General features: G+C 39.6%; 2 protein-coding genes across 7 annotated transcripts in view; both read right to left on the bottom strand.

Annotated features, from left to right (window-relative positions):
• ABAT (4-aminobutyrate aminotransferase) overlaps window positions 1–26,712 on the bottom strand; it is a 134,747-nt gene that overhangs the window by 64,374 nt on the left and 43,661 nt on the right. The gene's annotated exons all lie outside the window — the stretch shown is intronic.
• The window catches only part of LOC122755806 (high affinity copper uptake protein 1-like), a 68,174-nt gene continuing 43,652 nt past the window's right edge, over window positions 2,191–26,712 (bottom strand). For all 4 annotated transcript variants that reach the window (XM_044004652.1, XM_044004660.1, XM_044004669.1 and 1 more), the window contains one exon: window positions 2,191–2,972. In XM_044004652.1, the coding sequence (XP_043860587.1) occupies window positions 2,375–2,968 (594 nt within the window). In that variant the 5' untranslated portion in view covers window positions 2,969–2,972 and the 3' untranslated portion in view covers window positions 2,191–2,374. The remainder of the gene's footprint in view (window positions 2,973–26,712) is intronic.

Below are 26,712 nucleotides of genomic sequence, written 5' to 3' on the forward strand. Positions count from 1 at the left end.
CACACAGCTAGTAAGTGTCAAATGTCTGAATCTGGATTCGAACTCAGGTCCTCTTGAATCCAGGGCCGGTGCTTTATCTACTGTGCCACCTACCTGCCCCTAGTTCCTCATTTTTTTACAATCCCCAACCCAATTTGATGAGAAACTACAGTTTCCTCAATGAATCAAATTAATGTTACAAAAATCTTAAAAAGACTTCTTAACTATATGGGGCTTCTGATGGGGCTTAACAACGTGAAGGGAAAAAAGGGGGAAAAATTGAGCGAGGCATTGATAGAAATACAGGGGGCGGTGTGACCTCAGGTGTAAAGGGGCAGTGTGACCTCAGGGGCAATCTCAGAGAAGTCCTTCCCAGATTCATTAGATGCTCTTCCTCAGCTATAAAACCTCTCCTACAAAACTGATCTTAATACAACTTTAAATAACTTTGCTAATAACCAAATGAAATAATGAAAATTAGTTCAAGCACTTATAGGTTATCCAATTGTTACATATGAAACTCAGATAAAACAATAACCTATAATTTTTTTATACTTAGCATTATTCCAATCTCCCATCTGGAGGGTGAGATTCCCACTAAGGAATTTTAGACTCCTATTTATAAGATGTGCTCCAACACAAAATCAAAATCATAAAAGTTGCCAGATTAACTTCAGCTGTAAAAGATCAGGGACAATATACAAAAATATATTAATTTTATAACACTGCATATCAAATAAGTGATTTTTCAACTTCTAGCCATGTCTAAATGAATAACCCCTAACAAAAGTGGGTGTCTAAGGCATTTGCAAGAGTCCATGAGTTATGCTGATATACCCTTCTTTAATACAGGACTGAGACAATTGTGATATTAAGAAAAGGATTCATACCCTGGTTTCGTCACTCTTTGCATCATTTGCCTAATTATCCCCATGCCATTATGAGAAATTAGATATCAAGGCCAAATTGTCCATCATATGACATTTGAGATGATTATAGAAAGTTACCACAAAAGAATAGGGAAACCATACAGTAAGGGAAGATGGATCTTTCCCAAACTTCATGACAATTCCAGGCAAAAGTTAAGCTGCCAGCCAAGTGCATTGAGTCAGGCTCAGAGTCAGGTGGGATATGTTTCTACTCCATGGGTCATTTTAGGAAAATTAAGTCAGGCTTTTGCTAAGTTAATTCTCCCAGTCTTTCCCACGGCAATCTACCACCTGCAATTCATGAATGTGAAACCCCTTAAGGTTGGTTGCTGGCACTGTGGCTCATTGCCTCAGTAGTAGTTTCTTCAATGATCATAGCTGGTAGTCAGAATAATATTAACAGTCCCATAATATCTTAAATAGTAAGTTCCAATAACCAAAGCCTCAGATATAACTATTGAGGATAATAATAAGAATGTGAATTTGCTTCTTGACTCAGGATATAGTTTCAATATACAATTCTGAATATTACTATACATAATTAAAATCACATATAAATGACTACGTAAATTCATATTACTTTGGGAATCAATGTAATCTGTCCATGAATTCCTTATAAGCTAAGTCTATACCATCAACATATTCTTTTTCCGTACTGGGTATTGCCAAAAGTTTCTCTTTTGGTGAAAGACCAGAGTATATCTTAGTACAACAGCTAAAACACAATTTAAAAAGAATAACAATTCTCATGCTAATAAAAACCCATTTAATTCATTCCAAATGTGGTACAATAGTTCCAAAGAACCTTTGTGCAGCATTTGAGTTGGACATTCAGAGTCAGGTTTGCTCACCAGACTGATCCTGAGGCTCCTCTAATAATCATATGTCCCCAACCTTTTATTTGAAAATATTTCCCATTAAGTTGATTGTCAAGTGTGATTGGTGAAACCAGAATAAAAAAGCAAATGTAGGCAGAAGCTTCTAACCTGGACTGTTGCTATTCAAGGGAACACTTTATGCTACTGCACCTTTATTCAACTTGTAAATCCTTCAGATTCTCAGATTGCCATGTTCACATCACACCTTGGCAATGGCATACCCTATTTACCCTCTCACTCAGTCCAAAAAAACTGAGGTGTTTTAATGTCGGTAGGAGTTCTAATGGGAGGGAGGAGTTTCCCACAACCACCTAGGACCCAGAAATTACTCCAGTTCAAAAAATTGTCATTAAAAAAACACACCAAGAAATCATTACAACAAAAGGCTATTTTTATTAGGAGAACTGAGGAACTCAGCCTAATAGCAGAAATCAACAATTTGGAGAGGGCACCATCCAGCTTGGAGGTTAGTAGGCAAACCTCCTTGACTTGCAAGTGTTGGGAGGCAGGGGGTCATGGAGGGACAAAGGGAGGACTTAAAAATCAGCTCCCAGTCTCCAGCTACTTCCCACATTCTAGAGTCTGGCATTAATGGCAGTGTTCTGTTATGTCCACTACCACTGCCTTCTTCCAGCTGAAGAGGAAGTAGCCTGTTCCAGCTCCTGCCACTACTGCGATGCAGAGGTACGCGTTGTAGGTCATAAAGATAAGCATAAGGATGTAGCTGAAGACCACCTGGATGACAAGCAGCACTGTCTGCAGAAGGTGAGGGAAACTCAGCATCTGTTGCTTGGTTTTGTTGTGTGTTTCCGTAAGCATGGTTCCATTTGGTCCTGGGACTGGCACGGAGGTCTGACGAATACTGACCTGGGACTTATGCAGCAAGATCTCCCGGGCTATCTTGAGGCCTTCATAGAACATGGCTAACAAAAAGATAGCCACAAATGCCCCAGCCATTTCCCCAGGTGTATTGATCACTAATCCAGAAAACAGTACTTCTACATACTCATATCCAAAATAGAAGGTCATGGGCGTCATGGGCATAATGGGCAACACAGGCAACACGGGCATCATCATATCTCCTCCTCCCTCACCATGACAGCTTGTAGATGATTGATGGTGGGGGGCCATATTGCTATTTTCGTCCATATGGCTCATTCCATGATGGTGTTCGTGGTTCATCTTACTAGGAAAGGTGAAAAAACAGCAGACTCTTCAGATAATTAGCAGTTGGCTACTTTTAGCTAGTTTCTTTCACCTGAATTGATCTCAGAAACACCAGGCTCAGCTTCTTCCTGGATAAAACACCTTCAGATTCCACACAGTTCTTTTCCCTCCCCTAAACCTTCAGGCACCACTATTCTGTTTTGGTTTTGCTCCCTCTGGGGGCTTCTAAACTCACCAAATCTCATGTCTTGTTCTACACTCCTACAAAATATGCCCTTGCCTATTGCAAGGCTGATGTTGAGTCTCAGCCACTTGAACTAAATTTCTAGATATTTCCTGTAGGGGAGCTAAAATACTTTGGATTGTGTTTGTTTCTTCAGGGGTCATGGTTTTTAACACCTGTTCTTTGTTTTGCACCTCTTTATTCAGTTTAAATTTCTCCTCTATTTTCCTCTCTATAATCTCTCCTCTCTTTTCTTTTTTCTTGAGTAAGTTTCTCTTGCACTTCCTTCTCTACCTTCTCTTTTCCTTCATATACATGTAATGCCATTTCTTTTTATTTCTGGGAAAGATTGATTTACAAATGAAATGTGCATCTCCAGGATTTAACAGATCTAATCCAGCATATTGCTTGTCACTCTTACATAATCTATCATAAAATCTATTAGGTCTTTCATTAACTTCCTGAGTTGTATCTAGAAATTTTTGCCAATTCTGTTTTGCTAACACATAATTCCATTGCTTTTAACAAAGGTCCTCTTGCCTCCTGTAAGTTATTAAAATGCTCAGGGATACTGGGTGCTCAGTTAGGATCTTCTAAAAGGCCAGTGTGTATCTGCTTTCCCTGTAGCTACTAAGGAATTTGCTGTTTCTATCATATGTGCTCTTTTTCCTGGGGAAGGTTATCATTTGCATGAGATCTGTTACATCACCCCAAGTGGGCTGGAATCCCCTAAAGATAGCCTGAAAATGGCTTATAATTTGCTGGATCTTCAAATTTAGGGATATCTCTTTTGCATGTGCTTAAATCTTTAGGGCCAAAAGGCTAATGCTGTTTTAGGACCACTACTGCCCTCTCCGGTCATGAGTGACAATCTCTTGGAGAGGTAAAATGGCCTTAGGGTTCTCTGTCCTCTGGAGAGAAGTTAGACTCTCAGTTGAGACTTATTTAGAAGATACAAGGGGAGACAGGGAACAGGAAGGGAGCATTAATGGTCCCTCCGCTATTGAAGCAATGGCGGTCCTTGTGGTAGGAGCACAAGGATTAACACCTTCACCTGAATAGAGGCAGGGTGAGGAGTGGGTGGAGCAACCAAAATCAGGGATTAACACCTTCACCTGAATAGAGGCAGGGTGAGTGGCAGGCGTAGTTGGAGACATTATCTGGGCCACAGCAGCATGAGGAGGAAGATATGTGGCCACTTCAGAAGGAGTGGGTTGAGTCTCAGCCTGGGAGGGAAATGGGGACCTAAGGAAGGGGTGGGGACACTGCCTCCATGAACTCCCAAGCAGAGTCTGGGCAGGGTGTTTTAAAGTGGGAGGAGGGGGTGGGGACCCGGAGGGATTATAGTAATTAGGTGGGAAGAAGTAAAAAGCAGGATAATAAAATGGAGGATATGGTGGGAAATACAAGTGGTAAGGGTTAGGAAAAGGTGAGGGAATATGAAGGTTGGTCTGTGAAGGCCCTCAAGGAGTAGAAGAGTTTGTAGTGGGAGGAGTTGAGGCCAATTGGGAGGGTGGAATCCCATCTGACAAGGGGGGGGGGGCCGGGGCCCGCAGGCCGGTGAGGGAGAAGTTGTGTCCCCAGACATGGTCTCTTAATCAGCCAATGTACTCTAGATACCAGTAAACCAATTCGTTAGTAGCTCTATTCCCAATGCCTAATTTTAAATCTGTTTGATAATTAAAAGAACCATATTTAAGCCACAAAGAGTTTTATGCCAGGTGTAACAGTTTAATAAACTGCTCTTTTTTCATTCCTGGTTTGACTAGTAAAATGCCCTTATCCCGTTCTGTAAGAATCTTTTATGTAATTTAAAATCACCCTTTCCACTGATAACCTAACAGAATCTTATGAACTTATTGTGTAAAAGGATTTAAAACAAAAGCCCCAAATCTCTCAAAGCCCTTTTCCCTATCTCCATGCTTGCGAATAGAAGGCCAAATCAAACTTATTAAGAGTGAAGTTGCCCAAAAACTTAGGCAGAAACCAAAACACCCAAAATAGAAGCAGACATACAGACACAGAGGTTCTTACCCAGAAGATTGATTGAAGGTCAAAAATCAGAAGTTTCAGGTTTCAGAATACCGTATGTGGCACCAAGGATGTTTAAAAAAAATTATTAGGCTAAATCTTTTTTTAGAAATTAATTGCTATGGCTATAGATACCACAGATCTATGCTGTCTTAAGAGGAAGGGCCAAGCCAAGAGCCCACGCCAAGCACCAGCCAAGAGAGCCAGGAGCAAGCCAAAAGCAAGAACCAAGCCACTGAGACCCTGTCATGGTCAAGGGTTTTATCCTCTTTTGATAGAGGCGGGTCATTCTACATTGATCAAATCTAATTGATTATCATTCAATTCCATTGGTTGACATGACTCGAGGGTGGTCTAAATTAAAATTACCTCTACTGATGACATCAGGGAGAACCCTCCCTCAAGTTTCTTTAAGAAAAAGTCCATTATCTGGGTCGGTTTGATTCCATCAGTTCACTGAACTAGACAAAAGAGTCTGTTTCCATTTCTTTTGTTCCCTTGAGTTTGTACCAGACAAGATCTGCTGAAGTTCCTCAAGGACTAGACTTTCTGGGGGCAGCTAAGTGGTTCAGTGGATAAAGCACCAGTCCTGGATTCAGGAGTATCTGAGTTCAAATTTGGCCTCAGATACTTGACACTTACTTAACTGTGTGACCCTGGGCAAGTCACTTAACTCTCATTGTCCAGCAAAAAACCCCAAACAAACCAAAAAGAACCCCCTAAAACTAGACCTTCTGGAGTTGGGGGAGAGAGAGAAAGGACTAAAACTGATCTCTAGGTCCCCCTAAGAAATTCATTATTAATAATTATTTTCTCACATTACTAAACTTTAAAATGGGGGAGGGATTTAACTTGATGGTCTTTACATCCCGTTCCAGCTCTAGAATTGATGATCTATGATCATTTCAAGTCATAATTGTTTTCTGCATCAATCAGAATTCTGAAGTCTTTCAATGTTGCTTTTCTATACATAGATCAAATTATTTTTTTTCATGGCCCTTTCCATCAGACTGTGCTATGTATAGTCAGGACATGCAAAATTCAACCTGTGTGTGTGTGGGGGGGGGAGGGGGTGTGCGTGTAAATTTCAACAAATGATCTAAAAAAACCCCACCACATGATATTAGATCATGAAATCTGGATACTCTGTCTTTCTGCCAATATCACAGAGAAGGGTCATGAAGTACTCCTTCTGTACTTGATTAGAAGGATTTAGTTCAAAAGAAAAAGGGAAAAAAGGCATTAGGTCCCCTTCCAAAAAAGAACAGGGGCACTCAGCTCACTAATCCTTAATGCATTTATTTTCTTTTTCTCCAGTCCTAAAATCTCATTGTCTCACTGACCACATGGTTGGGGGAAAGGTTCACTAGGACACCATAATGACCTTCCTGCCAGCCTTGTTGAATACTGGTTGAAGAAAAGATGTCATGTTCTCCATCAAAGCAACTTGATGCACTTTAAAATAAGAAACCTGGGTTGACAGATTAGCGCATATATCACTGGTTCTAGAGTTATCGGGCCTGGGTTCATGATTCTTAGAACTTCAGTGACTGGAGGGCAAATCACTTAACCTCCTTTGGCCTCCATGTGTAAAATGAAGGGTTTTGATCAAATGGTCTTTGAGGTCCTTTCCAGCTCTATGTTGATCTCATGGTCATCTAACCCAGCACTTCATTTTACAGACGGGGAAATTAAGGCCCAGAGAGGGGTGCTGACTTGTTCCATTCTTGGTCTGCATGTGTTAGCTCTGGGAACTAGTGCTCCATACTAAATAAGCCCAAGGTGATAGGTCTGATTCTCCCATGTGCTAGTTCTCTCTCTCTCCCTCTCTCTCCCCCACTGCCTTCCCCCCTCTCTCTCTGCCTCCCTCCCTCCCCCTATTCCTCTCTGATCCTCTGATCCTCTGTCTCTTTCTCTCCCCGCTTTTTCTCTGTCTCTCTCATATTAGATCATATGATATTCCTTGGAAAATACAACTACAGAATTACTAAAATGCTACTACATATAGTAGTAATGCTAGTTGACATAGCATATTAAGGTTTGTGAAGCACTTTACACATGTTTACCTGACTTGATCCTCATATAATCCTGTGAAGTATTATTATTATTTTTCCCCATCGATGAAGAAAAGTTTTACAGAGAGGTTAAGTTGGCTTACCTAAGGTAACATAGCTAGTTAATGTAGGAAGTGAGATTTTAACCCAGGTTTCTCTTAATTCCCAGTCTAACACATTAACAACAGTAAAGATATTATCACAAAGCACTTTACAAATATTATCTCATTTGGTCCTTACAACAATCCTGAGAGGTAGATGCTATTGTCATTTTACAGACGACAAAACTGAGATAGAGGTTAAGTGACTTGCTCAGAGTCACGCAGTTAGTAAGCCTTGGAGGCTGAAATTGAGCTCATGTTTTTCTGAGTCCAAGACCAGCAGTCTATTCACTGGGTCACATAGCTGTCTCACTGTGACATACTGGGATTATAAATGTCAAATAAGGCATAAAATAGATGTATATCATAGAGGATGCTCTACAATGGAAGAGGGTTTCTCTACAGATGATGAGGTCATCTTACTGTTATTTGCAGATGATATTGTGTTGATTGCACCAAGCCCTACAACCATATAGAGCTTCTACAATGAATTCTATGGTTAATCAAAAAAAAGATTATTTTAGCCAATCCATAGAGAAAAAACTAAATGGATGAAAAAGACCTACTGTTTAGAATTTGACAGGCAGTTGGATAGTAGCCTCTTAGCACATAAATCTTCAAAAGTAGAGAGGGAAAAGAATGAGTATGTATTAAGTACCTGCTAAGCACTTTATAAATAGTATGTCATTTGATACTCACAACAACCGTAAAAGGTAAGTGCTTTTATTATCCCCTTTTTATAGTTGAGGAAACTGAAGCAGAGAGAAGTTAAGTGACTTGCCCAAGGCCACATGGCTAGGAAGTGTATGTCTGAATTTGAACTTGGGTCTTCCTGACTCCAGGCCCCAAGTACCACCTGGCTCTCCCAAAAGAAATGTAGATGGTCTATCAATTGGATGTGGCAGTTAAAGTGAGAAAGCGAGAAGGCTGGATTGCATTTGTGAAATTGTGCAGTATTTGTAACCATTCCAAGCTACTTCTCAGCACAAAACTCCATACTTTGAAGGAAAATATTTCCCTTGAATAGTGATTGTTGGAAGGTTATGGAGAGGCAATAACTGTTAGAGCTGTGAATTAGTACAACCATCCTGGAAAACATTTTGGAAATATGCAAATAAAGTGACTAAAATGGCCATAGTCCCTGACCCGGAGAGTCCACTAGACATATACTCCAAGGAGGTCATTGATAAAAATTAAGGTTGTCCATGAAAATAATTCTAGCAGCACTTTTTGAGGGAAGTAAGACCTGGAAACAAAGTAGAGATCTTTGATTGGGTCAACTGTGGTACATGAAGGTAATGGAATATTACTGGGCTGTAAGAAACAACAGCTATGGTGAATACACACCAGCATTTAAAGACTTAAATATTGACTTGTGGAAAGTGAAGTAAGCAGAAAAAAAATATACATAATGATTGTAACCACAGAAATGGAAAGAAAGTTCACAAAACCATAAAAGCAATACAAAATGATTGTTGTGCAATGTGAAAGAACAAGGTTGGCCCGGAAGAAGAGGTATGAAAAGACACCTTTCCTCATTTCTTTGCAGAAGTGGGGAGAAGAAGGGTAGCAACTCATGTGTGTGCCTGGATGTGTTCAATACATTGCATGTATTGTCAGATTAAAAAAAAATTATCGATAGGTTTTGTTGGGTTTTTTTTCTCTTTCTCTATTTTCATTTCTTAAAAATATTCTTTGTTATAAGGGACAACTCTGGGAGGTGTGGGGGGTGAGGCTGGTGGTGGGGAAGAAGGATACAAAGGGGAATTTAGGCTATATAAAAACAAAAAGATGCCTGCTATTTAAAAACCTATCTTCAATCATGCTATATGGTAGTAAAACATGGCATGATACAATCTCTGAAGAAAAATTCACAAGTAACTGAATGGGCAACTGTAGTGTGTCAAGATAATGGAATGTGATAGATGAGATTTAGCAGATACTCAGGGGCCCACCTGGAGACTGGTTTAAACTGATTGAATTGGATAAGGTGACTGACTGCTGACTGGATTATTGGTTTACTTCTAGTTTACTGGATTGTAAACACATCTGGCTGGTACTTAAAGGTACTTACGAAGGTGATTGTTCTCAGAAGCTAAGAACTTTGAACTTTACATTGAGACCACCTTTGAGTCCAGTGAACCAATGAATTTGAATGACACTAGCCAAACAGCTTGAAGAACTTCCCATTTCTGGGAGGGGAACAGGAAGGAAGAATCGGACGATGTTGAGAGAGCTTGGCATTGTGGTGGCAGAGAACTTCCGAAGTGGGAGATTAGGAAGTCTGGGATTGCCAGGTTATAGGAAATCTGTTCTCAATCTTTCTCTTTCTTTTAATATTTTTCAATAAACCCTTAAAAAAAACTAAACTCGTTTATCAGTGATTTTAGCCAGTTTACCCACAAAACTGGGGGGACAGATTGGAACCCACATTTAGAATTTTAAATTACATAGTAGAGATGCATGATGGGTGTAAGAATAGGCTGGCCATCGTTCCAGTGGTAGTCTATGAGATTGTTGATCTCAATCTGTGATCTATGAGATACCACTGAAGAAATGCATGCCTGGGGGAAAAAAGGTGGGTCAGTTGTGTGGATAACAAGAGCAAAGGATAACAGATGGATAGTTCTGATGCTATACTGGGTATCCACAAAATGGTACTCAGAATATTGGGTAGAGTCTATGAAGGACCTATGCAAGAACACGGAGAAGAACTGCACGTGGTGAGAAGCTGGATTATGAGCTACCCTGATAAATGGATGTTCACACTAAGGGACCATGGATATGTGGAAAGAGTCCTAGATCCATCAGAGGACTTGGGTTCAGATCCCAGGTCTATTAAAACTACATATGTGACCTTGGGCAAATTAACTTCCCTTGATGGGTGGGGAGGGGTGGGGGGGGGATGGGAGTGTGTGGGGGAATGGGGACTTGGTTTCCTCATTTGTAAAATGAGGCATTTGTTCTATTTATTTTTTATTTTTTGGTGAGGCAATTGGGGTTAAGTGACTTGCCCAAGGTCACACAGCTAGTAAGTGTTAAGTGTCTGAGGATGGATTTGAACTCAGGTACTCCTGACTCCAGGACCAGTGCTCTATCCACTGCGCCACCTAGCCGCCCCTTGATGCATTTGTTCTAAATGGCCTGCAAGGTTCCTTCCAGCTCTAAATCTAAAATGGGAAAGTATGTCTTAAACATAACACTCAACTCGGTTTATTAAAAAAAAAAAACAGATTATGGGAAAGTATGTGGCCTATATTCAGAATAATACGATACTTTTTGCTACAAAACAAATCTTTGGCTCAGAGCCTAGACAGAAGTTATCTCAAGTATCATCTTTCATAAGACTGCTTTTCTGAGTCATGATTTGGCTCATTGAACACTGCATGAGGGAAACACTGGGGGGATAATGAGAAACCCTTCTGGGCTGGCAACTTATCAAATAATTTATTCCTGAGAGGTCAGCATGGTTTAGTGAAAAAAGCTCTGGGTTTAGAGTCCAAACACATGGACTCAAACACATGGGTTCAAATCCTGGACACCTGACCTTTGTCCCTTGGTTTTCTTATCTTTACAAAGAAAACATGATGTCTAAGGTCTCTTCCCAGGTTTGAGTTGGATGCTCTTCATGCCTCCTGTCTAGAAAAAGATTCCCAGAATTCACTAGCCCAAGCTGGAAGATGGAAAGTAGATGCCAGAATGAATCAAGTATTCCTGTGGTGCAGAGCTAAGCTTCCACCCCATTGAATCTGATTGTTTCCAGAAGGGAAACGGAAGCACAAGCTACAATATAAGGTGGTTAGGCTCGGGAGAGGATACTTTCATCACAGTGAAAGTTTTCATTATTTTATTTGTTTGTTTTTTGGTGAGGCAATTGGGGTTAGGTGACTTGCCCAGGATCACACAGCTAGTAATTGTTAAGTGTCTAAGGCTAGATTTGAACTCAGGTCCTCCTGAATCCAGGGCCAGTGCTCTATCCACTGCACCACCTAGCTGCCCCCCCATTATTTTATAATAATGCTGTACATACATGAGGATGAATTTTAGGCTTTACAAAGCTCTTTTGTTACTACAACCCTGTGAGGTACTTTGTTTTTGTTTTTCCTGTGAGGTACTTTGGAAGGATATTATTATACCCCTTTTAAAAAAGGAAACTGAGTTAAGAGTTTGGTGACTGACCCAAGATCACTGAAATGATATAGGTATGGTTCTGCCTGAAGGCAAGAGGGTAGACTTAAGGACCTCTGGTCCTTTTTCAATCCTGGTATTATTATTCTTTCTCTGTAAACATAGGTCACTAAATAGGCCTGAAATTATTCCTGGTACTGCATCCCTTTGGGGTCATTGAATACAGAATCTAATACAATTGCTTCCTCTCTGGGCTTCAGTTTCTTCATCTGTAAAATGGGGTTAATTGCGCTTATACTAGGATCATAGATCTAATTCTGGAAGGTTCCTCACTTCCTACCCCTCCCAGTATTTATGAAGAAAGTGCCTTATAGACTCAAATGAGATATCTAGATCTAGATCTATATTTATCTATCTATAGAGAGAGGGAGGGGAGGAGGGGGAGAGAGAGAGATCTCGTTTGAGTCCATAAGTCATTTTCTTCATATATATATATGTATGTATGTATGTATATATGTATATATATAGATATATATATGTGTGTATAAGCTATTGTAAAATAGAACAATCATATTGCAAATGTTAAAAGCATTTTTCTGCACACTGGGTAATACCATTCCCCACCTTCCACAGCCCCCCAAAACTGCAAACAAAGGTTTAAGAAACAGAAATTCTAAAAGCAGAGGATACTATAATATAAATGGTTCCCACATACTTCTGACATGGAAATAAAATCTGTATGTATTGTTCTGAGACAAGAAAACTGGGATATTTAATTTTCTTCTTTTTCTTTAAACCTATGATTTCATTAGTGTAGAGAAATCCCATTATCCCCAGGTGCTGAGTACATCAATTCAAATCCTGCCCCCCTGTGCTTACTGAGTGACCTTGAGCAAGCTAACCTCCTTGGATTTCAGTTTCTTCAATATGACCAAGTATGAGCAAATCATGCCTATGAGTCTCAGTTTCCTCATCTCTTTTACTATCTTTCAATAAACCCTTAAAAAACCTAAACTTGTTTATCAGTGATTTTAGTCAGTTTCCCCCCAAAAGTGGAGGGACAGATTAGAACCTAAATTTAGAAATTTAAATTGCACACTAGTAAGTGTTAAGTGTCTGAGGCTGGATTTGAACTCAGGTCCTCCTGAATCCAGGGCTGATGCTTTATCCACTGCACCAGGTACCTAGCTGCCCCCATACTGTTCCTCTTAAGCTCATATCTAAAAATCTGTATAGTTAATTTTTGTAGAGAAGGGGCACAGTAAATGGAAATGATGGGTTTCAGATTTCTCTCTTTTTTAGTTAAAAGAATCATAAAGGGTTAGCTCTAGTAGAGGTCTTAGGGATCAGAGGTTTGTAGTTGGAAGGGATGATGGATGTTTTTAACCCAATCCCTCAATTTACAGATAAAGAGAGAGGTCCAGAGAGGTTGTGACTTACCCAAGGTCACACAGATAGTAAGCAGCAGAGCTGGCATTTAAACCCTGGTGCTCTGATTTTAAACAACGCCTTCTTTCTACTGTATTAGGACTTCTTTTTAGATCTAATAGATGAAGCTCAAGGAGAGGAAGCAACATACCCAAGTTCAAACAATGAGTTAAAGACACTGCTATAATAGCTATAGCCTGCATTAATATTGTGCTTAATGGTTTGTGAAGCTCTTTATAAATATTATCTCATTTGATCCTCACAACAACCCTGGAAGTTAGATGCTATTATTATTCCCATTTTTACAGATGAGGAAACTGAGGCAAACAAAGGTCAAGTGACTTGCCTACAGTCACATAGCTAGTGAATGTCTAAGCCTGAATTTGAACTCAGGTCTTCCTGACCAAAGGCTCTGCTATCTATGCACTTTGCCACCATTCATATATTAACCTACCCCCTTGCCCCCCAGCCCCAGAGCTTGAACTCAGGTCTCTTGACTACCAATTAGAAAATTTCTTCTGAAAATTATGGGTGTGTATAATTAGATGTATATAATTAGCTAAGAACTAATTCTGTTGACTTTTACAGCCTGGAAATATAACATCTTAGAAAAAGTTTAAACATCAATTTAGTTTTTGTATTAGTTAACTGAAGTGTTATATTATTTTCCTTACACTTAAATTTTTTTTGGAGGGGGGTAGCATGTCACTGCAAATCTATTAATTTATAACTGAAAAAAGTCATCATACTTCCTGTAAAATATTTCCTTTACCATGGTTTTACTTTTAATTCAGTTGAACTTGTTTCCAGAAGGGAAGATCTCATAGCATTTGTATACTTGTAAGAAGGTGGAGAGTCACACATCGATATATTTTGGGGTCTAGAAATGTTTCACAGTATAACACTAAAATTGACTGCAGCCCAAAAAGAACTTGTATTTTATCTGCTTAAATGTTGAATCTCTTCTCTTTTTTGTTGTTTGTGGGGCAATGAGGGTTAAGTGACTTGCCCAGGGTCACACAGCTAGTACGTGTCAAGTGTCTGAGGCTAGATTTGAACTCAGGTCCTCCTGAACCCAGGGCTGGTGCTTTATCCACTGTGCTACATAGCTGCCCTGAATCCCTTCTTGAAGATAAAAAATATGAATTCTATACTCTATGCTTGCGCTACAAGTATGCCAGAGACAGGCTTTAAAAAATATTTTGCATTATTCTAAATCCAAGCATTTTTTTTTCACAGAGAAAAATGTCCAAGTTGAAGTAGTTAATCTCTTCATGTCTTCCTCCTCACCATGCCCATTCCTCCTCTAGCCCAAGACAATTTGAGTTAACATTTATAAAAATCTTGAACAAGGAAAAAGTAAAAAACCCAAAAAACATAATGTACTTTAAGGTCAACATTCTACTTCATCTAACAGAGAGATAACTGCTTGATCTTCTAAAACTCCTTCTTATTTATAAAAACCTTTTACTTGACCCTACCATTTCCTTAAGCTATCATTCCATGTCTCTTCTCCTTTTCTAGAAAAAAAGTTGCATTTACTTCCCAGGGTTGTTGGGAGGATCAAATGAGAATATTTATAAAGTGTTTAGCTCAGTGCTAAATGTTCCCTTCCCTTCCCTTCTTCTTGTCCCTCACTTCTCAACTCTACAATCGTGTGTGTGTGTGTGTGTGTGTGTGTGTGTGTGTGTGTGTGTGTGTGTGTGTGTGTGTGTGTGTGGGGTTCTCTTTCTCTCCCTTCATCTATCTTGTAAATGGGCAAATCCAATAGCCTTTTCTTTTTTCTCAATCTTCATCCTTTTTTGACCCTTATAACATTTAACATTATGGACCAAGCTCTCCTCTCGAGATTTCTGTGATGCTTCCCTATCTTGGTTTTTCTCATAACTGCCAACTATTTCTCAGGCTCCTTTGTTGTATGTATCTTCATACTAACTCTGGGTTTAGTGTAAGGTTGTGCCCCATCTCTTAATTCTTTCCTTTATTTTGCTGACCTTAGGAACTAAAGGATTTAATGATCATTTCTATGTTGATGACTCCCAGATCCTAGCCACAGTCCCTCTCCTGAGTTTACAATTGTTTTATCACCAACTTCCCACTGGCATCGCATAGATAGCTCAAAATCACATGTCCAAAACTGAATTTGCTATCTTTCCCCCCTGTACCCACCCCTCTTTTGAATCTATTTCTGTCAAGGGTACCACCATACTTTCTTTCACTCAGGCTTTCAAACTTAAAGTCAGCCTTACCTCTTAACTCTTCTCTGCCCTCCACCAACCCAATTCATTGTAAAGTCTTATTAGTTCTATCTATACATCTCTCGAATCTTCCCCCTATAACCCATATCCCTAGTTCAAGTTCTCAATCCTTCTTACCTGGATTGCTATAATAGCCTCCTAATTGGTCTCCCTGCCTCATTCTCTCCCCTCTCCTACCTCACAGGGTTGTTGTGAAAATCAAATGAGATATATTTGTGAAAGCATTTAACATAGTCCCTACTACACAGTAGGCTTTAGATAAATGCTTATTTCCTTTCCCTTCTACCATTTCCTGTCCACTCTCCGATTCATCCTCCATAAAGCTGCTAATGTGATTTTCTTTAAAACAGTCTGGGGGCAGCTAGGTGGCACAGTGGATAGAGCACTGACCCTGGAGTCAGGAGTACCTGAGGTCAAATCCGGCCTCAGACACTTAACACTTACTAGCTGTGTGACCCTGGGCAAGTCACTTAACCCCAATTGCCTCACTAAAACAAAACAAAACAAAAAAACAAAAAACAAACAAACAAAAAACCAGTCTGATCATGTCACTATCTTTGTAGTAAGAGCATCTGGGTTCATATTCCACTTCTGATGCTTACTACCTTGTATGACCTTGGATAAGTCAGTTTCTTCATCAGTAAAATGAAGGGGTTGAACTAAATGGCCTCTGAGAACCCTTCCAACTCTATTATCTATGATCCTATGGTCTTTTAAAAATGTGTTTTATTTATTTCAATAGATAATTCCCAATTATATTAAACATTTCTAACATTCATTTTTTAAAAAATTCTGAGTTTCAAATTCTCTCCCTCACTCTTGACCTTCCCCCACCCCTTAAAAAGCAAACAATATGATATCGATGATACATATCAAGTCATGCAAAACATTTCCCTCTTAGCCATGCCACAAAACAAACAAAACAAAAGAAAGAAAAAGGAAGAAAGTGAAAAAAAAAAGTATGCGTCAATATGCACTAAGAATTAGTCAGTTCCCTCTTTGGAGGTAAATAGCATTTTCCATCATGGATCCTTTGGAATTGTCTTGGATCATTATCTTGATCAGAGTAGCCAAGTCTTTCACAGTAGATCATCGTTACTGTGGACAATGTCCTCCTGGTGCTCACTTCGCTTTGCAAGTGACCCCACGATTTTACTCAATAAATCTCAGTGGTTTCTCATTTCCTGAAGGGTCAAATAAAAATTCCTCTCTTTGGAGCTTAAGAGTTCTTTGAAGCATGGTTCCAACTTACTTTTCCTGGCTTACTATACATTATTTCCCTTCCCTCAATCCATGGTTCACACAAACTGGCCACCTTGCTTCTCTTCACATATGATTCTCTCCTTCCTGTGCCCTTTGCATTGGCTTTTCCCACATCTGTAATACACTCTGTCTTCCTCACTGATTCTTAGAATCCCTTGTTTTCTTCAAAGCTCAATTCAACTGCTGTCTTCTAGAAGATTTCCAGATTTCTCCTCGGCGTTAGGACCTTACCCTCTCCAACTATCTTTTATTTACTTCACATATTCTTATATATGCATTCCAGTAGGACATGGATGGTTTCATTTCTGTCTTTGTGTCTCCAGTTCCTAGCACAGTCCTTGATGTATCTTTTTTTTTTTTTTTTTAGTGAGGCAATTGGGGTTAAGTGACTTGCCTAGGGTCACACAGCTAGTAAGTGTTAAGTGTCTGAGGCCGGATTTGAACTCAGGTACTCCTGACTCCAAGGCCGGTGCTCTATCCACTGCGCCATCTAGCTGCCCCTGTGCCATCTAGCTGCCCCTGATGTATCTTATCAATCAATTAACAAGTACCCATTAGGGGTTTACTTCAAACAAGGTCACCAGTAATTCCAGTTGACTACCACACCTTCAACATTCAAAAGATGGAACTGTCCCCTCTTCCCTGAGAGGCTTTAAATTCTCTGTGAGACTTTCATTCTAGATCGTGAAACTGAAAAACTATCCCAGGAAGAGCTGGAGAATTGTTTGATGAGTCAGTTTGTTTACCACATCTATGAAGGATCTGTTCTAAGTCGTGGCACCTTGGGGGTTCTAGCTTGGGAATAAATATGCAAACAACCCATCAATGAATTGCTGAGCTCAGTAAAGCAGTTGGTAAAATTAGCTCCCAGTACTTACTGAGTTGGGGGAGACTTTGATTGGTGCTTCTTTATTTAACACAAATTTTTTTCTGTTCCCCCTAGTTGATAGTGTTTTCTCTCCCTTATACATTATTGAATAAATATCTTATGATCATAGATCTAGAGGCAGCAGGACCTTAAGAGCTTATCTAGTCCAATCTTGTTATTTTACAGATGAAGAAACTGAGGACTGGTGACGTTATCTGACTTAGTCAAGACCACATAGACATTAAACATCAGGGTAAGACTGACTCCAGACTCAGTATTCTTCCAAATATACCATGTTACCTTCCTTTATTTGTTTAAAATAAGCATCAGGATATAAAAAGTCACACCATAGAAGAAAAAAATATTAGAAGAGAATGAGAGCAGATATCTTTCACAGCTACGTGTGGGTGGAGAGATAGAGGAGATGTTAAAAAGGAGAAAATGGATCATTTCAAGTACATGAAATTGAAAAGCTTATGCATGAACAAGATCAATGCAGCTAGAAAAAGAAGGGAAGCCACTGACTGGGGGGAAATATTTATGTCACATGTCTCTCAGTGTTTTATATTGAAGGTATATAGGGAAGTAATTTAAATATGTAAAATCAAGAGCTATGTCCTATTGGATAAATGACCAATGCCAGTTCTCAAAAGAAGAACTGTAAATTATTAACCATCTTATGAAAGTCTTCTCCAAATGGCTAATAATATGAGAAATGTAAACACCAGTAAACTGGCAAAAGATGACAAATGATAGAAATGGCTAGTGTTGGAAGGGCTCCAGAAAGACAGGCATATTAATTTACTGCTAGTGATACTGTGAATTGTGACTCTATGAATTCCAACCACTCTGGAAAGCAATTTGAATCATGCTAAAAAAAAAAGTGGCTAAAATACACATACTTTGATTCAGAGACCCTAAAGCTAGGCTTATCTTTTACAGAGATCAAAGGCAACAAGAAAGGCTCCATAGAAACCAAATATTCTTACCATATTGCTTTTTGTTTATTTTTGTTGGTAGCAAAGAACTAGAACTAGAAAGTTGATGCCTATCAGTTAGGGAATGGACCAACAAATTGTGGTGCTTGAATATAATGAAATATCATGTGGTAAGGAAAGTGCATTCAGAGCAGCACAGGAAGATCTATATAGACTGCTACACAGAGACAGTGTATAATAACAACAACAATGCACATAGAAAGAACAACAACAAAAAGAACCTAAATATTATGTTATTATAAAGGCCAAGCTTGATTTTAGATAAAAGTTGAAAAAAATGCACCTCCTTCTCTGCTTAGCAAAGGTGAGGGACTATGGATGTAGAATATTACATATATCAGTTAATATGTGATTGGTTTTGCTGAACTGTCTTTTTTGTCTTTTCTTTTTAATTCTGCTACTGCATAGGGGATGGGAAGGACATATTAGGAAATGAAGATGATGTGAAAACATATAGTACCAAAAAAGAAAGAAAGAAATGAAGAAAGGAAGGAAGGAAGGAAGAGAAAGGAAGAAAGAAAGAAAGAAAGAAAGAAAGAAAGAAAGAAAGAAAGAAAGAAAGAAAGAAAGAAAGAAAGAAAGAAAGAAAGAATCAGAGAAAGATATGAACTCAGGGCCTCTGATTCCAAAGGTAGTATTCTTTCCACTGTGTTATACTGTTTCTGTTTACTAATTCTTCAACCCCCAAGTAGGATGTAAGCTCTTTAAGGTTGAGTACTGGTTTTTATTGTCTGTTTTTGGGTATCACATCACATTTCCTTCATTTTTTAAGGATGTAAGAGGAAGCTCTAAATCAGGACCAAAAAAACCTCATGAAAGTTGGCTACTAGTATTCATTCATACTACATTTGCAGAGTACCTATTTGTAAGGCATTTTGTTAGGTACTGTGGGAGATGCAGAGATGATTAAGACTCATGTGAAAGCCACAACATCAGGCTAGAGGCCAAAATAAACTAGGAATTCCTTATATCAGCAAGGTGTCAGGAATCCCATCATCAGCTGGCTCACTGTGATCCAACTGTTACATTTGGCAGTTGGTTCTTGTTTGACAATTGTGGAAAACACCTCCCACGTCTGGTCTGTTTGGTTGAAAAATGACTGTAGCAAAGGAAGGAAGTTGTCTTTTCCTCAGAGAATTGGAAGGTTCATAGAATCATGGATTTAGAGCTGGAAGATACCTCAGGGATCCAACTCTGCAGAAACTTAGGCCCAGAGAGCTGAAGTGTCTAACCCAAGCAAGGCCACCTAGTCAGTAAGTAGATGAATCTGAATTTGAATCCAAGTCCTCTCACTGATACTCAGACACACTTTTCACTGTACCAGTGCTAATCCTTCCAGATAGCCGAGCCCCACTCTCTTTTCTTTTTTTCCTTTCTTTCTTTCTTTTTTTTTTTTTGGTGGGGAAATGAGGGTTAAGTAACTTGCCCAAGGTCACACAGCTAGCAAATGTGAAGTGTCTGAGGCCAAATTTGAACTCAGGTCCTCCTGAATCCAGGACCCGTGCTTTATCTACTGCTCCACCTAGGTGTCTCCTGAGCCCCACTCTCAAAAGCAAAAACTTCACCAAGCACTCCACACATCCCTAAACTTACTTCAAATATCAAAAGTCTGACTTCCTCACTAGCACTAAGCAAATGTGAGTCAGCAAAAAGAAGGTCTCTGCCCTGAGTGTTCAAGGAGAGGAGGAAAGGAAATGGGCTTCTTTTCAGGTCAGCTGAGAAGAAGGGGCCGGCTGAAAAGCTTGATATGCCCAAGGGAGTCATAACAGTGACACAGCTCACCTCCCCCCCCTCAATCCCCCCACCCCATTTCTGGACACCCAGATGCTCCCCAAGCTCTTATTTTCAAAACTCCAGGTGAGCCAGGCATCTATTGAAGCTCAGAAGAAACATGACCACCAGATACCCAGAGCCAAGGACAATCGTCCCAGGGACCTGAACAAGCATTCTTCTTTTCTGCAGTGTCTAAGAGTTATGAAGATTCTACAGAAAGGAAGGGACAAATGCTCAAACTCCTCTTGCTCTGTTGACAGCAGCCCTCAAAGCTTTTCCTACAGAACTGGACATAATTACAAACCCAGTAATTGCATTTCAGTCGTCAAGGACATGGGTTGTCATAGCAACACATAAAGCCACTGGTTTTTTTGCTTTTCACAGATGGCTAACAGTCCTACATTCATGCTGCTTTAATTGATGCAATTGGGACAGAAGGCTTTAACTCCAGTTTCCCTCCTCCTCCTCCTCCTCCTTTTCTCCCTCTTCCTCCTCCCCCAAGCTCAAGTTTACTCCACTTGAACTCAAAGGTCTCTATTTTGCTTTCCCTGAAGCATGGACCTAAACGCTCTCCTCCCTTGCTAGTTGCTTTCTGGTGCCTCATCACCATCCTCGGAAAAGGAAAAAAAAGTCATTATATTCTTGAAAATGGGAGAGTGGTGGCCACAGGAGCACTGAACTCCTACAATGCTCATAGTCTCTACACACAATTCAATTTAACAACAATTATTAAGCACCCACTATGGACAAGGCACTGGGGATACAGATAGAAAAAAGGAATCTATGCCTGTCCTCAAGGAACTTACATTCCCCTGGTGGGGACAGAACATGTAGCACACAGATCTATACCACATAATTTAGGTTGGATGACACAGTGCATGGTTTGCTACTTTTTTGTATGTGTCTAAAATTTCCATGTCAAATAGATCATAAGAGCCACTTTCTTTTGTTTTATACTTCTTTGCCCCTCACAGCGGCAACCTCAGTAAGCAGGTGTTTTCAATATTCATTGACAGGATGATAGCTATGTGAAACTCTCCATAGTCTCCTCCAGAGATAGGCTGGATCCCTTGTAAGGAAAGGTTACAGGCAGGATTGGGATAATGAGGACAAACATTAACCAGGAGCTGAGGTTTTTCAGATGGAGGCTGCATTACTTATTATCAGCATTGATTTCCATGGTTCAGTGAGTCGGGAAGAGCTAGGAAGCAGATTCTAACCAGGGGTATTTTTCTAGAGAGAAGAAAATCAGTTTCCTTGGGTGGGTGGGCTTTCTACCAATAGCACTGCTACAGAAAATCCAGTTCTGCTTTGAAAGGCTTATTACTTTCCAAGTACCGAAGCTGGACTGGCAAAAATTTGCTAGGTAAAAGATAAAATTGGGAACTATGCAAAGTGTGTTTTCAATCCTCTTCCACTTTCTCTTTTTTGCCAAACTTTTCTCTAAATCCCAGGGGCTCAGGAACCTCAGGTTTGGTCACTAGCCAAACCTGTCCACTCAAGCCTGTACTCCATTATTTGAATTTGTTCCTGACTGCAGTGCTTTCACCCTAAAGAATAATTTCCTAGGGTGGAATTTGAAGCATTTTGACAGACTGGAGAAGAAATTTTTGGGTGGCCACATTCTGGGAACCCTTCTCATCACAATTGGTAGGCAATTGTTTCTTTTTCCAATGTATAAAAAGGATGCCCCTGATCCAATAAAGACCCTGAAGATTGGTACTGATCTCAAAAAGTAAGGACCTCAGGGCAGCTAGGTGGTACATTGGATAGAGCACTGGCCCTAGATTCAGGAGGACCTGAGTTCAAATCCGGCCTCAGACACTTAAAATTTACTAGCTGTGCGACCCTGGACAAGTCACTTAACCCCAATTGCCTCATCAAAACAAAACAAACAAACAAACAAACAAAAAAGTAAGAACCTCCCTCCCTCTCAGCAGCCTTCCCTAAACTATACTGGAAGAAAACCCTTTACCATGTAGAGCAGTGACCCAACATGGGATGGGGAAGTCTATTGCCCTAGCAGGACTTCTCATCTCTATTTTACCGCCTCCCCCAATCCATTGTTAATATCATTGCCAGAATATAATTTCTTTTTTTTCCTTTTTTTAGTAATTAAGAAATATATGGGAGGGGCAGCTAGGTGGCGCAGTGGATAAAGCACCGGCCCTGGAGTCAGGAGTACCTGAGTTCAAATTCGGCCTCAGACACTTAACACATACTAGCTGTGTGACCCTGGGCAAGTCACTTAACCCCAATTGCCTCACTAAAAAAAAAAAAATATGGGAAAACATATATGAAGATACATAGAAGGAAGCAGGGGCAAAAGAATAATGCAGAAAATGAATGCAACAATGTTAATGAGAACAACATTAAAAGCTGACAAAACTCAGGTCAAAGACAACAGATACTATTCACACCAAAGGTCCCTCCCAGGACTAAAATGAACAACAGAAAAGGAGAGCACCATGCATTAACAGTCAAAATTACTCTTCAAGGTGGCTTTAACTGTTTTTTGGGGAAAGTATTTTGGAAGCTTTGTGGGTTTGTTGAGAAGAATGTATTATGTCCAAATAAACTTCAGCAACAATAACAAAAAAAAAAAACCAAAACACCACCCTGGTGAAATAGAACCTTCTCCTCCTCTGCTCCCTTTTCTCTTCTGTGCAAGGAGGAGATAGAGTATTCAAAAAGCTTTATTGTCCTCAGTAAACTTATTTTAATTGCAAAGCAGTCACCCACACCTTATTTTCTTACCATAACTGTACATTAATCCAGTATTTGAGGGGGCGTCCCGTCTGCTAGGTAGTGGATACGTCTGTTTTTAAAGCCCCATGCCTTGTCCTGTTTGTCATAAAACTTATTTTTATGAGCTATAAACCCTAATCTGTCCACTCAGGGAGAACTGGAAGGCTTCCCATGTGGCGCCTGGGGCAGATGGCTTTTATCATTAATTCTGAAATGTCCTTCAATGCCTTAGAGTATGCTTAACAAAAGAAAGTAGGAGAATGGGCAGAAAAATGGCATTAAATGTTTAGTTTTGGATTTAAAATTTTTTAAAATTTTATTTTTGCAAATTGGAACTTGGAAAAGATTAGTCAGTCAATCCTCTAAGGTCATTATGTAGAGAAGTCCCAAATAGGCCCCATAACAGAGGGTACCCTTCGAATTTAGAGATAAGGTAAGGAATTTGTTTCTGAAAGTGAAAAATAAATTCAGATATATGCTATTACCCAGCGACATAAGTAAAGGAGATGGTTTATAAATAGATTTTTGATATAATTAGTGTGCCTCCCAGGTATAATCATAGATTCATAGGTTGTTTGAGATGGAAAGGATGCTAGTAGTTATCTAATCCAGTCTCTTCATTTTATAGACGATGAAACTGAGGCTACAAGAGGTCACTGGATTTGTATTCAGAAAATCTGGGTTCAACATCTGGCTTTGTCATTTATCATCTGCGAACCATGCAAAAGTCATTTAACCTGTGTTGGCTTCAGTTTCCTCACCTGTAAAATAAAGGGATTGAATAGATGAACTCTAAGGTCCCTTTCAGCTCTAAATCTAGTAGCACCATGACTTAGTGGACTGAGATCTGACCTTGGAGACAGAAATCCCTGGGTTCAAGGCAGAAATATTTATGATGTGACCCTGGGCAAGTCACTTGATACCTCAGGACCCCAGACAACTCTGTAAGACTAAAAATGGCAAAAGACTTAAGACTATTAGTTATTCATCAAGTCTGTAATTGACAAAAGCTTGCTAACGACAGCTAAGACAATGGATGAGAAAATACAAAAGGACCTTCATAGGCTAGAGCATTGAGTTTAAAGATAAAACTCAATAAGAGTATACATACATACATACATAAACATATGTATATAGATAGATAGATAGATATACTTATGTTCACATACAAAGTATTGTGCTTGGGTAAAAAAAACCATGGAGGAGACATGGTTAGAGATAGATATCAGTTATTCTGAAAAAAGATCTGGGGATCTATTGGATTTCAAGCTCAACAGGAGTCAACAGTGTTATGTGGCAGCCAAAAAACCTAACTTGACCTTGAGGTTGAGGTGAGGGGCTATACTATCCAAGAGTGAGATGAGTGTTCCAGAGTGTTCTGTGGCTCATCAGACCTCTTCTGGAGTGTTGTGTTCAGTTCTAGGTGCCATGGTTTAAGAAGGACATTGGACTCTAGAGACTGTCCAGAGGAGAAGAACCAAATGGTGAAAGGGCTCAAGACTATGAAATATGAGAACAGGTTGAAGGAACTGGGTATATTTAGATATGGAAGAACAGTAACAATAACAACAAAAAATAGAAAATATAGAAAATCCAGAACAACAACAACAACAACAACAACAACAACAAAAGACTGTGTGACCGGGGCAGCTAGGTGGCACAGTGGATAGAGCACCGGCCCTGGAGTTAGGAGTATCTGAGTTCAAATCCGGCCTCAGACACTTAACACTTCCTAGCTGTGTGACCCTGGGCAAGTCACTTAACCCCAATTGCCTCACTAAAAAAAAAAAAAAAAGACTGTGTGACCACTCTAAGATCACAAAATTAGTTATCACGCAAGAGTTGGAATTCAGACCTAGGTCTTCACATGATCAAGGTGCCTCAGAATCTCTTGAAGTTTCATTAAGGAGATATCAACTCTAAATGTAAAATATGCTATAGTCAAATGAGCTGCAAGAGGTTTATCATAAGACAATATCATAATGGAAGAGGTGGTGGGATTGGGTTCTGCATGGAACCTTGAAAAGAGGAGCCACAGAGTAAGAATGGATCAGTGTCTCCAGAGGTGTCCAGGGGATAGAGACTATCTGGCAGACCACAACAACTGGTCACAGAAGAGGTGTATTTTATTTTATTTTATTTTTTTCTGGGCAATGAGGGTTAAGTGACTTGCCCAGGGTCACACAGCTAGGAAGTGTCAAGTGTCTGAGGCTGGATTTGAACTCAGGTCCTCCTGAATCCAGGGCCAGTGCTTTATCCACTGTGCCATCTAGCTGCCCCTAAAAGAGGTGTATTTTAAAGGGTTAAGGGGAACAGAGATAGTTATCAAGGATTAAGCAAAGCCTGGGTGAAATATCTCTCAAAACAATCTAATAACAATGATAACGATAATAATGGTAACAACTACTACTAGTACTACTACTACCACTACCATTTGTATAGTGATTACTATATTCCAGGTCCTTTACAATTATCTCATTTGATCCTCACGACCACCCTAAGAGGGAGAATGTGGTTAGCCTCATTTTACAAATGAGGAAACTGAGGCAAATGGGAGTTAAGTGACTTGTCCAGTGTCATACAACTAGGAAGTGTCTGAGACTGAATTTGAACTTAGAAATTCCTCTATTTCTCTAGCTGTTTCCTTCCATTCCCTGAACCCATGCCTACCAAGTAATCTACTGACAACACGTTTGGTTTCCAACATACTTTGACACCAAGAAGGAAGTTTTTTATAGTAAATGAAGGAATTATTATCCTTTTTTTTCAGGATCACAAGTGGATAACTGGAAAGAAACTTAGAGGCTATCCAGCCCAAATTCCTTGGTTTTATAGATACTAACAATAATAGCAACAACAACAACAACAATAACTAACATTTCTATAGACTTGCAGAGAACTTTACATCCAAGGAGCTTAAATGACCTAACGTTAAATAGGCCTAAATTTCAGAGGTAGGATTTGAACCCAGGCCCTTTGACTCCTATAGCCAGTCAGTCATAGATATAAACATGATATAACCTAATGTTAATATCCAGAGTAAATAAAATTTTTTATTTAATTGGCTAAGCATCTTGACATAGTTTTGGCATCTCTATGGGTAAAGTTTAACATAATTCAATAGACATTTATTAAGTCCTAAGCATTTTGTTAGGTGTTGGGGACACAAAAACAAAAATTAAATAATCTCTTCCCTCAAGGTGTTTATATCTTGCTCAACAAGCTTTCTCAATGATGATTGGATGAGTTGCAATTGGATTCTCTCTCTCTTTTTTTTTTTTTTGGCAGGGCAATGAGGATTAAGTGACTTGCCCAGGGTCACACAGCTAGTAAGTGTCACGTGTCTGAGGTCACATTTGAACTCAGGTCTTCCTGAATCCAGGGCCAGTGCTTTATCTACTGCACCAATTAGCTGCCCCTCTCCTTATTTTCAAGATGAGAAAACAGACTTAGAGACATGAGGTGACTTACCCAAGGTCATAAAGGTAGTCAGGAATTAACTGGTATTTGAACCCCATTCCTCTGACTACAAATTGAGTGCTCTTTCCACTACCCCACACTGATTTTCCCAAGCTTGTAAGAAAGTAAGCAGCACAGTCAGAATGAAAACTCAAGACTTCTGACTCAAAATTCAATGAAATAGTTATCAATTTCCAGTTTTGTGAAAGCATCTGCATTGAAAAAAGACCGGCCGGTTGTTAGAAAGAAAGAATAAGAATACTAAATGACAACTTGCCCTTCTGGCTGGAAAAGTAACCCATTCATTCTTTGGGGTAAAGGGAAGATATCATTGCCAGGTTCTACTTTATTTTGCACTTACTGGTGAGGTTCTTTATATCTGGCCTATCCTGAGTGGCCCAAGGAATGTCTTGGAGCAGAGATCCTG

The sequence above is a fragment of the Dromiciops gliroides genome, chromosome 1 (genome assembly GCF_019393635.1).
Source record: "Dromiciops gliroides isolate mDroGli1 chromosome 1, mDroGli1.pri, whole genome shotgun sequence".
In the NCBI taxonomy this organism is placed as follows: Eukaryota; Metazoa; Chordata; class Mammalia; order Microbiotheria; family Microbiotheriidae; genus Dromiciops; species Dromiciops gliroides.